The sequence below is a fragment of the Mobula birostris genome, chromosome 8 (assembly GCF_030028105.1).
Source record: "Mobula birostris isolate sMobBir1 chromosome 8, sMobBir1.hap1, whole genome shotgun sequence".
NCBI lineage: Eukaryota > Metazoa > Chordata > Chondrichthyes > Myliobatiformes > Myliobatidae > Mobula > Mobula birostris.
In genome coordinates, this window is record NC_092377.1 from 92,527,277 (window position 1) to 92,538,593 (window position 11,317).

Here is an 11,317-nt window from a genome sequence, read left to right on the forward strand (position 1 = left end):
TATTGTTGTAGCATTTTCTGTTAAAGGGCATTGGTGTTTCCATACCAGGCTGTGATGAAACCAGTCAATATACTCTCCACCACACACATATATAGAAGCTCGTCAAAGTTTTAGATGTCATGCTAAATCTTTGCTAACGTCTAAGGGGGTGCTGCTGTGCTTTCTTCATAATCGCACTTGTGTGCTGGGCCTAGGACAGATCTTTTGAAATGATAGCACCAGGGGGAGAGGGGGAGATATTCAGGCAGAGAGGAGAAGGGAGAAAGAGGGAGGGTGGGACGTGGAAGGCCATTATCACAAGTGTTCAGATGCCGTGTGAAGATCATGTCGATTGCTCCACGTGATGGTCTAAAACCGGCTTGTGTCTCCAGAAGGATCTTCTTGGCTAAAGGTTTGAGCCGGTTGTTCGTGATGCGGGTGGGGATCTTTCCTGCTGTTGCTCACAGGGAAATTCCACGATAGTTTCCTCATTCGGATCGATCGCCTTTCCTTTTGTAGATGGTAACAATTGCTGAGTCTCTAAAGTCTAGTGGCATGTCTTCATTGTCGACCTTAATGATGAGATCCAACATCGTCTTAAATGCGCTGGAACAGCTTTTGGACGTCTCCAAACAAGAGTCTTTCATGATTGTGACATCCGAACAGACACCAAAATGTTAGGGTACAAAGCAACGGTAATCCCAACGCTCCTGTATACATCAGAAACCTGGATAACATACCGATAACATCTGAAGGCACTTGAAAAGTTCCATCAACTCTGTCTTCGAAACATCTTAAGTATCAGCTGGGAAGATAGAAGAACCAACGTCAGCGTGCTAAATGAAGCAAAAACAACAAGCATTGAAGCCTACGTCATCAAGAGCCAACTAGGATGGAGCGGTCATGTTGTTTGGATGAAAGACGAACATCTGCCGAAACAAATCTTCTACTCCCAGCTTAAAGAAGGCAAACGTAAAAGAGGCGGACAACAGAAGAGATTCAAAGACGTCTTAAAAGCCAACATGAAGAAATGTAACATCGACATCAACAAGGACAGGCCAAGTACAGGAAACTCTGGCAATCCATCATCTGAGAAGGAATAGCAACTTTCGAAGCCAACAGATGTGCAGAATTAGAAGAAAAGAGAAGAAAATGGAAAGAGAGGCAGCAACAACCAAAGCTCCACTGACAGTACACTGGAGGAACTCAGCAGGTCGGGTAGCATCAGTGGAAACGATGAGTCGACGTTGACTCATTGTTTCCACTGATGCTGCCCGACCTACTGAGTTCCTCCAACGTACTGTGAGTGTTGCTTTGATCACAGCATCTGCAGATTATTTTGTGTTAACAACCAAAGCCCGATTTGCCATCTGGAACTACCTGTCCTGAATGCGGAAGAACTTGCAAGCCAAGATTGGACTCATAAGCCAGTTGCGAGCCCATAAATAGATCAACAGAATGAAGACTATCATCCTCGACCTTGAGGGATAGCCACAATAATGAGATGCCTTGTCAACAGCTATTCCTATTTCCACAGAGGAGATACTGAGAATAATTTCATTGCATTCTCTGAGGATCTGGGGTAAACCTTTTGTGGCCCAGCACAGCAATCAGCTCTGTTGCAGAACTTGGTCCCTGATTTTCATTTCGGGTGGTGGGGGGGTGCTAAGGCACAACTTAGACTGCCTGAGAAGTTGCCTGCCTGATAATTAGGTGAGGTGCTTTACAGGGATCCCTGGGACAGGAGACTTTGGACTCTAAACTGGAGAGCTACAATGAAATCAGTTTTTCAACACAATTATAAAGGGAATGCAAGGCAAAGTGGGGAAGGTATAACCTTTACAAAACAGACATGTTGCAGCTGAACTTGAGGGGGCCCAATATCCCTCTGGACAGATCTGCTAAAGCTGCTAGGCAGGATTTAAACTAGTTCGGTAGGGGCACGGGAACCAGAGTGATAGGTCAGAGGGTGGGGCAGTTGCTTGCAGAGAGACTGTTGGCATTGCAAAATTGCAGTCAGTAGAATGGGTTGAAAGGTGTCTGTTTTGATGCTTTGAGAGCACCCGATAGGCGAGATCGGAAGCCCGAGAAGACTTACCTCATTCAGGTTTGCTGATGGAGGAGATAAGGCAGTGACTTGTGGCAGTATGGAACTTTGAGCAGCGGCCAATTAGCATTCGGGATTGATGGGCAAGAACAAATTAAAGTAAGGCTGGGGCAAGCAGAGTGGCCATCATTGGAGTGCACAGGGTTAGAGTGGAGAATTTGAGACCTTAGCTCTTTGAGGCTTCAGTGAGAGAAGGCAAAAAAAGCTGCATGTAGAGATCTCCCCACCCCCCTCCCCAACAGTTTATTGTTCTTCCTTCTTTGTATTGGCTCAGTTAGAATTGTCCAGATGCCAGGCAGGATAGTGGAATGCTCATCTTGTGGGATGTGGGAAGGCAGGGAGACCGCCAGTATCCCTGACCACTACAACTAGGAGAAGTGGATCCAGCTGCAGCTTCTAACAATCCATGTTAAGGAGCTGGAGCTGGAACTGGATAAACTCGTGATCATTCAGGAGGCTGAGTGGGTGATAGGACATGTAGAGAGGTGGTTTCACCCAAGGTGCAGGGCACAGGAGACTGGGTGACAGTCAGGAAGGGGAAAAAGGGTTACAGAGCCAGTGCAGAGTGCCCCCGTTGCCATGCCCCTCAGCAACAGGTATACCACCTTGGATACTGTTGGGGGATTGACCTAGCAAAGGAAGGTCACAGCAGTCACATCTCTGGCACTGAGTTTGACTCTGCAACTCAGAAGGGAAGGGGGGAGAAGAGGCAAGCTATGGTGATAGAGAATTCATTAGTTAGGGGAACAGAAAGGAGGCTCAGTGGATGAGAACAAGATGCCCGTATGGTACATTGCCTCCCAGGTGCTAGGGTTCGGAAAATTTCGAATCAGGTGCTCAGCATTCTTGAGTGGGAGGGTGAACACCCAGAGGTTGTGCTCCATGTGGATACCAAAAACATGGGTAGGAAGACCGAGAAGGTTCTGCAATGTTTGTTCAGGGGGTTAGGTGCTAAGTGAAAGAGAAGGACATCTAGGGTTATGATCTCAGCATTGCCACGTGTTAGTGAGCCCAGTACTAGGAAGATGATACAGTTTAATATTAGATTAGATTAGATTGTGAGGACACGCAGTCCTCTTTTATTGTCATTTAGTAATGCATGCATTAAGAAATGATACAATGTTCCTCCAGAAAGATATCACAGAAACACAAGACAAACCAAGACTTAAAAAACTGACAAAAACCACATAATTATAACATATAGTTACAACAGTGCATAGCAATACCATAATTTGATAAAGAACAAACCATGGGCACGGTAAAAAAAAGTGTCAAAGTCTCTTGAAAGTCCGATCATCTCACACAGACGGTAGAAGGAAGAGAAACTCTCTTCTTGCATGAACCTCCAGCGCCGCAAACTTGCCGATGCAGCACCCTGGAAGCACCTGACCACAGCCGACTCTTGAGTCCGTCCGAAAACTTCGAGCCTCCAACCAGCCCTCTGACACCGAGCATCAAACACCATCTCTGCCGAGCGCTTCAACCCCGGCTCCAGCAACAGGCAATAGGCAAAGCCGAGGATTTGGGGCCTTCCCCTCCGGAGATTCTCGATCGCACAGTAGGAGCGGCAGCGAAGCAGGCATTTCAGAAGTTTCTCCAGATGTTCCTCCATGCTCCTCACGTCTGTCTCCATCAAATCAGGATTGTGCATGACCCCTACTTAACAAATACGATATCATTTCGGAGCGGCCACGCACGCTGCGTCGCGCCGCCATCTTCTCCTCCCCTCCCCTATGTGGGAAAGAAGTTGGTGTAGGAGGGAGGCATAAGATTTTTGGATCATTGGGCTCTCTTTCAGGAAATCAGGAGAGACGGTTTGCACCTGACCCGGAGGAGGACTAGTATACTAGCAGGAATGTTTGTTTAAGCCGCACAGTGTGGTTTAAGCTAGAGTTGCAGAGGGATTGGAACCAGAGTGCAAGAACAGTTAGTGGAGAGGTTGTGGAGCAAGTGTTGTTAAGACCTCAGACAAAGTCAGGAAGCAACAGGTTGATTGGGACTCCCATACTGTTAAAGGACTAGATGGGCTAGAGTCTGTCAAATGTGTTCAAGAAAATTTTATTAATTAGGAGATGGAAGTCCCTACGAGAGAGTGTATGATACTTGATCTGCTATTAGTGAATGAGACAGGAAAGGTGACAGAATTTTGTGTAAGGGAACACTTCGCATCTAGTGATCACAATGCCATTAGTTTCAAATTAAATGTGCAAAAAGGTAGGCCTGGTCTGTGGGTTTTAATGCAAGAAGTATAGTGGGAAAGTTATTGGAAGGTATTCTGAGTGACTGGATATATAAGTACTTGGTTAGACATGGATTGATTGAGGATAATCAGCATGATAGGTCATGTCTAACCAATCTTATAGAGTTTTTCGAGGATATTTCCAGGAAAGTTGATGAAGACAAGGCAGTGGATGTTGCCTGCATGGACGTTAGCAAGTCATTCAACAAGGTTCCGCATGGGAGGTTGGTCAAGAAGGTTCAGTCACTCGGCATTCAAGATGGGGTAGTAAATTGGTTTAGACATTGGCTTTGTGGGAGAAGACAGAGAGTGGTAGTAGATGGTTGCCTGTCTGACAGAAAGCCTGTAACTAGTGGAGTGCCCGAGGGATTGGTGCTGGGTCCATTGTTGTTTGTCATCTATATCAACAACCTGGATGTTAATGTGGTGAACTGGACTGGCAAGTAAGCAGATGACACCAAGATTAGGGGTGTACTGGATAGCGAGGAAGGCTATCATGGCTCGTAGTGGGATATGGACCAGCTGGAAAAAAGGGCTAAAAAAATTTGCAGATAGAACTTAATGCAGGCAAGTGGGAGATGTTGCACTTCAGTAGGACCAACACAGTGAACGGTAGGCACTTATGGGTGTGGTACGACAAAGGCTGGGAGTACAGCCATCACAAATAGATAGGGTTATAAAGAAAGCTTTTGACACGTTGGCCTTCATAAATCAAAGTACTGAGTGCAGGAGATGAGATATCATGCTGAAGTTGTTTAAGACATTCGTGAGTCCTAATTTGCAGTATTGCGTGTGGTTTTGGTAACCTACGTACCAGAAATATGTAAATAAATTTGAAAGAGTGCAGAGAAACTTTACAAGGATGTTGCTGCGTCTGAAGGACCTGAGTTATAAGGAAAGATTGAATAGGTTTAGGGCTTTATTCCTTAGAACTGTCAGTACCTCCAGTTGAACTCTTTTTTTGTGTGTTTCCCCCTAGCCATCAGTCTATGGTTTTGTATTGCCATGTTCTCCTGTCCCCACTCCTGCTCTACTCCGGCCCCTGTATTACTGAGTACTCCGTCTCTCATCTGTTTCTCATTATTACCTGTATTGCTGCCACCTGTGTCTCATTGTGCTCCACCTATCATCTGCCTCTCTGTTTATTGCTCAGTGTATTTCAGTCCTGTGTTTTCACCTGATTGCGCTAGTGAATTTTCCTGAGTCTTTCCAGCATTTGCATCTATACTCTGTCTGAATATTGACTCTGCCTGTTTCCCAATTCTGATTTTTGGACTTCTCTGGAAGTTTTGATCTCTGCCTGAACGTTGACACTGACTTTGTTTGCACCTTGGGATTTGTTACTCAATTAGATTATGAAGACACGCAGTCCCCTTTTATTGTTATTTAGTAATGCATGCATTAAAAAATGATACAATATTTCCTCCAGTGTGATATCACAAAACACAGGACAGACCAAGACTGAAAAAACTGACAAAACCACATAATTATAACATATAGTCACAGCAGTGCAACAATACCATAACTTGATGAAGAAGTCCATGAGCACAGTAAAAAGTTCAGTCTCTCAAATGTCACACATCTCACGCAGACGGGAGAAGGAAGAAAAATTCTCCCTGCCATGCCCGACCGCAATCCGTCTCTGAGTCATCCGAAAACTTCGAGCCTCCGAATCAGCTCTCCGACACTGAGTGCCATCTCTGTCCGAACTATTCGACTTCAATCTCAGTCGCCAACAGCAGGCAAAGCCGAGGATTTTGAGGCCTTCCCTCTGGAAGATTCTCGACCGCGCAGTAACAACAGCAGCAAACCAGCGTTTCAGAAATTTCTCCAGATGTTCCTCTGTGCTTTCACACCCGTCTCCATCAAATCAGAATTGTCCACGGCCCCTATTTAACGGATACGATATCATTTTCACCGGAAGGCTACACACGCGTGGCGCGCTGCTCTCTCTCCTCCCGCCTTCATCAATTAATATCACTGTGTGCACAGTCCTGGGTCTGCAATTGGATCCATGCTCCAGTGCCCTGACAAGAACATACAATATTATGAGGAGATTTGATAAAGTTACACAAAATTGAGGTATAGAGAGGGTAAATGCAAGCAGGCTTTTTTCCACTGAGGTTGGGTGGGACTATGACCAGAAGTCATGGGTTAAGTGTGAAAGGGGAACAGAAGGGGAAACTTCTTCATTCAGATTTGTGTGAGTGTGGAACAAGCTGCCAGCACAATTGGTACATGCAAGCTCGATTTCAAGGTTTAAGAGGATTTTGGATAGGTACATGAATGTTATAAGGTATGTCGGGATATGGTCCCAGTACCAGTCATTGGGAATCAGCAGTTTAAATGGTTTGGCATAGCTGTCATAAGGGCAGGAGTGGCTGTGGTGTGTTCCAGGATTTAGATGTTTCCAAAGGAACAGGGAGGGGGTTAAAAGAGGCGGGAGTGGCATTGCTGATCAGGGATAGCATCACGGTTGTAGAAAGGGAGGACATCATGGAGGGATTGTCTACTGATTCACTGTGGATGGAAATCAAACAAGGAGTGAGCAACCACACTACTAGGAGTTTTCAATAGACCCCCAATGGCAACAGAGGCACCGAGAAACAGATCGAGAGGCAGATATTGGAAAGGTGCAAAAATAGCAGGGTTGTTGGCATGGGTGATGAACTTCCCTAAGGTCGATTGGCACCTCCTTATGACAAAAGGTTGAGATGGGGTGGAACTTGTTAGATGTCTCCAGTAAGGATTGCTGACACAATATGTGGACAAGCCGACTAGAGGAGGGAGCACGCTGGGTCTAGCACCAGGCAATGAACCTGGTCAGATGACAGACCTCTCGTGAGTGAGCATTCCAGAGCCAGTGACCACAGCTCCCTGACCTCTACCATAGTCTTGGAAGAGGACAGGATCAGACAGTATTTAATAGGGGGAAGGGAATTATGATGCTGTTAGGCAGGAATTTGAGAGCATAAGGCAGAAACAGGTGTACTCAGGGAATGGAAATATGTTGGATGTTTTGGGTGTATTTGCATGGGGTCGTGGATAGGTTTGTCCCACAGAGGCAGGGAAAGGATGGGAGGATGAAAGAACCATGGATGTCAAGAGATGTAGAACATCTACTCAAGAGGAAGAAAACAAAATACTTAAGGTTTAGGAATCAAGAATCAGACAGGACCCTAGAGTTACAAGGTAGCTATGAAGGAGCTGAAGAAATGACTTAGGAGAGCTAGAAGGGGGCCTTGGCGAGTAGGATTAAGGAAACACCTAAAGTGTTCTACATGTGTGTGGAAAATAGGAGGAGGGCCAGAGTGAGGATTGGATTGATCAGGGATAGAAAAGGAAATGTGCCTGGAGTCAGAGGAGGTGGGGGAAGTCAGTATCCACCTGTGAGAGGGAATGCGATGTTTCTGGGACAGTGTAAATTAGGATGATATGCTAGTACATGTTGATATTAAAAAAGGATGTGTTGGAACTTTTTAATAACAGATACAGTACTGTGTAAAAGTCTTAGCCTAAGACTTTTGCACGGTACTGTAGTAATGTTAGGTATTGCTCTGTACTGCTGCCGCAAAAAAAGCAGATTTCATGACATGTGAGTGATGATATATCTGATTCTGATATGAGTCTCTATTGTGGACTGAGAGTGGGAATGGGGCAGAGAGAGGGGAATCATGGTTGGGAAAAAAGGAAAGGTGGAGGGGTGGGAGTGGGAAGCACCAGAGAGACATTCTGTAGTGATCAATATTCCTATTGTTTGAAATTAAATGACCTTGCCTGGTGTCTCAGGGCTGGGTGTGTCTGCACCTGTGCCACCCCCTGCCCCAGCACTCCTTCTCTGCCACCTGTCCCACACCCCTCCCATGGTTCTCCACCCTCACCATTCCCAACATCCTTTGCTCCTGCCACATTTGCAAACTCGTTCTGTGCTCCATGTTGACAAATACATTACTAAGCAAAACTCTTAGCACCCTAGCTATATTTACGTGCTCAAGACTTTTGCTCAGTACTGTAAGTCCCCGGGAGGGATGTACTCCAGGTTACAGGAGTAGTCCCAGAAGATCGGAGTGTAGCAAATTTTAGTCCTTTGTTCAAGGATGTTAATAAGGAATTATGGAAAAGTGAGCCTTACTTCAGTGGTGAAGAATATTGGAGAAGATTCTTAAGAGTCAGGATTTACAAGCATTTGGAGAAGCATTACCTGATTAGGGATCGTCAGCATGGCTTTGTGAGAAGCTGGTCATGCCTCATGAGCCTGATTGAATTTTTTGAGGATGTGATGAAGCACATTGATGAAGGTTGAGCAGTGGATGCAGTGTATATGGATTTTAGTGAATTGTTTGACAAGTTTCCCCGTGGTAGGCTCATTCAGAAAGTCAGGAAGTATGGAATCGAGGGAAACCTGACTGTGTGGGTTCAGAACTGGTTTGCTCACAGAAGGTAGAGGGTGGTTGTAAATGGCGAATATTCTGCCTGGAGATCATTGTCCAGTGATGTTCCGCTGGCATCTGTTCTGGGGACCCTGCTCTTTGTAATTTTTATAAATGATTTGGATGAGGAAGTGGAAGGGTGCGTTAGTAAATTTGCAAATGACACAAAGGTTGGTGGAGGTGTGTAGGGTTGTTGCAGTTGTCAGTGGGATATTGACAGGATGCAGAGCTGGGCTGAGAAGTGGTAGGTGGAGTTCAACCCAGAAAAGTGTGAAGTGATTCACTTTGGAAGGTCGAATTTTAAGGCAAAATCCAGGGTTAATGGTAGGATTCACAGCAGTGTGGAAGAACAGAGGGATCTTGAGGTCTACATCCATAGATAGATCAAAGCTGCTACGCACATTGTTAGGGCTATTAGGAAAACGTGTGTGGCATTGGACTTAATATTTTGGAGTTTGAGTTGAAGAGCTGTGATGTAATGCCGCAGCTCTACAAAACCCTGATCAGGCCACAGTTGGAATAGTATGGTCACCTCATTATAGAAAGGACGAGGAAGCTTTAGAGAGGGTGCAGAGGAGATTTACCAGGATGCTGACTGGATTGGAGAGCATGTCTTATGAGGATACCTGGAGCAAGTTAGGGCTTTTCTCTTTGGAATAAAGGAGGATGAGAGGTGACTTGATAGAGATGTACAAGGTGTTAAGAGGCCTGGATCAAGAGGAGAGTCAGGTGGAAATGGCTAATAGAAGGGATGCCAGGATGGGTAAATCCAACAGAGTTTGAGATCCTGAGTACTATGTATCTCCCTCGATCCAAGTTCACCTCTAGTTGGTATTCTCGCCCTTTGACCTTTGGGCTTCTGCTGCCTGCAGTCAACGCCCTTCTGTTTTGGTAGCTCCTAACACTCCCCAAGAGGGTTTATATGCCTTTGCTTCTGGACAACAGGAAATAAAACCCTTCAGGAAGTTTGAAGGAGTTCTCACCCTTCTGAATCAACGATCAGATGGATAAGCGGGTCAAAGAGTGGCAAATGGAGTTTAATTCTTGTAAGTGTGAGGGGTTGCACTTTGGGAAGTTAATCCAGGGTTAATTTTCACAGAGAATGGGAAGGCCTTGGGGAGTGTTGTAGACCAGAGAGACCTAGGAATACAAAACCATGGCACCCTCAATGTGGCATCACAGGTAGATGGTGTGGTGTGGAAGGCTGTATTGTGCTGCTCTTCATCAGTCAGAGCTTTGCGTATAAAATGGTGCAGTTTCACAGAGTGCTGGTGAAGCCACACTTGGAGCATTGTTCAATTTTGGTTACTCAGCTATAGAAAAACAGTGCCACTAAACTGGAAAGAATACAGAGGAGATTTACGAGGATGTTGCCAGGACTCAAGGAACTGGCTTATAATGAGAGGTTGTGCAGAATTTTATTCATCAGAGGTAGGAGACTAAGGGGATGATCTTATAGAGATATACAAATTCATGAGAGGCATAGTTTCGGGTGGATGCACACACCCTTTTTCTCCCCCAGGGTTGGGGAATCGAGGGCTTATGTTTAAGGTTAGAGGGGAAGGATTTAATAGGAAACTAAAGGGAAACTTCTTCACCCAGAGGGTGGTCCGTATATGGAACAAACTGCCAGATGAATTGGTTGAATCACGTACTATAACAACATTTGAAAGACACTTGGACAGGTGCATGGATAGGGAAGAGTTGGAAAGATACGGGCCAAACGCTGGCAAATGGGACTAGCTGAGATGGGCATCTAGGTTGGCAGGGCCCAGATGGACCAAAGAGCCTGTTTTTACATGTTGATTTGGTAGGTGTGGAGCGGGGCAGCGTTGTAGAACAGAGGGCCCTGTGATTACAAGAACATGGTGCCCGGAAAGTGGCATCACGGGTGGCCTTCCTCAATCAGGGCACTGAGTCCTCTTGCAAAGAAAGCTCAGCCTTTACTGACCTGCTCTTCACAAGTTTGCCATTTCTCATTGACTGAGTTGTTTTTTTTCTCTTGAATCCATTGCAGACCAACAAGGGGGTGGCAAAGGGCGACTATCACCACGCGAGCTCCAGTTCCAAGCGTGCCCTGTTCCTGGCAGTCCTCTCCATCACCATTGGAACTGGCATTTACGTGGGTGTGGCTGTGGCACTGATCGCCTACCTGTCAAAGAACAACCATTTGTAGGGTGCTGGCCGGCAGAGCGCTCCGCTGCCATCGGTGAGGGTGGGTGGGAGTTGGCAGGAAACAACATCCAACGTCGTGGAAAGGCTACACTGGAGAATCCCCAGTCGGATGGCAAGCTGACTGTCTCAGACGTGGTCAACGGAACGATCCATCCATCGCAAAATCTCTCAGTGTGTTCATTCAGCAATTAATCATATCAGTACACAGCAGCAGGGCGAGGAGGCAGCAGAGCGTTGACCTCACTAAGAAGCATCAATCGGCACAGCTAAGGGGGAGACGGGCGTGCTTTCTCCAAAGTGTGCCACGCAGTGACTTAAATTCCAGGGGGTATGGAACTGCATTAAATGAGCACGGTGCAGCTCTCACAGAGGTTACATTGAACCTGG

General features: G+C 46.0%; 1 protein-coding gene across 1 annotated transcript in view; it reads left to right on the forward strand.

Annotated features, from left to right (window-relative positions):
- Positions 1 to 10,931, forward strand: part of LOC140202239 (synapse differentiation-inducing gene protein 1) — a 55,468-nt gene extending 44,537 nt beyond the window's left edge. The window contains exon 3 of the mRNA XM_072267109.1: positions 10,773 to 10,931. Within this exon, the coding sequence (XP_072123210.1) occupies positions 10,773 to 10,931 (159 nt within the window). The remainder of the gene's footprint in view (positions 1 to 10,772) is intronic.
- The last annotated feature ends 386 nt before the right edge of the window (positions 10,932 to 11,317 follow it).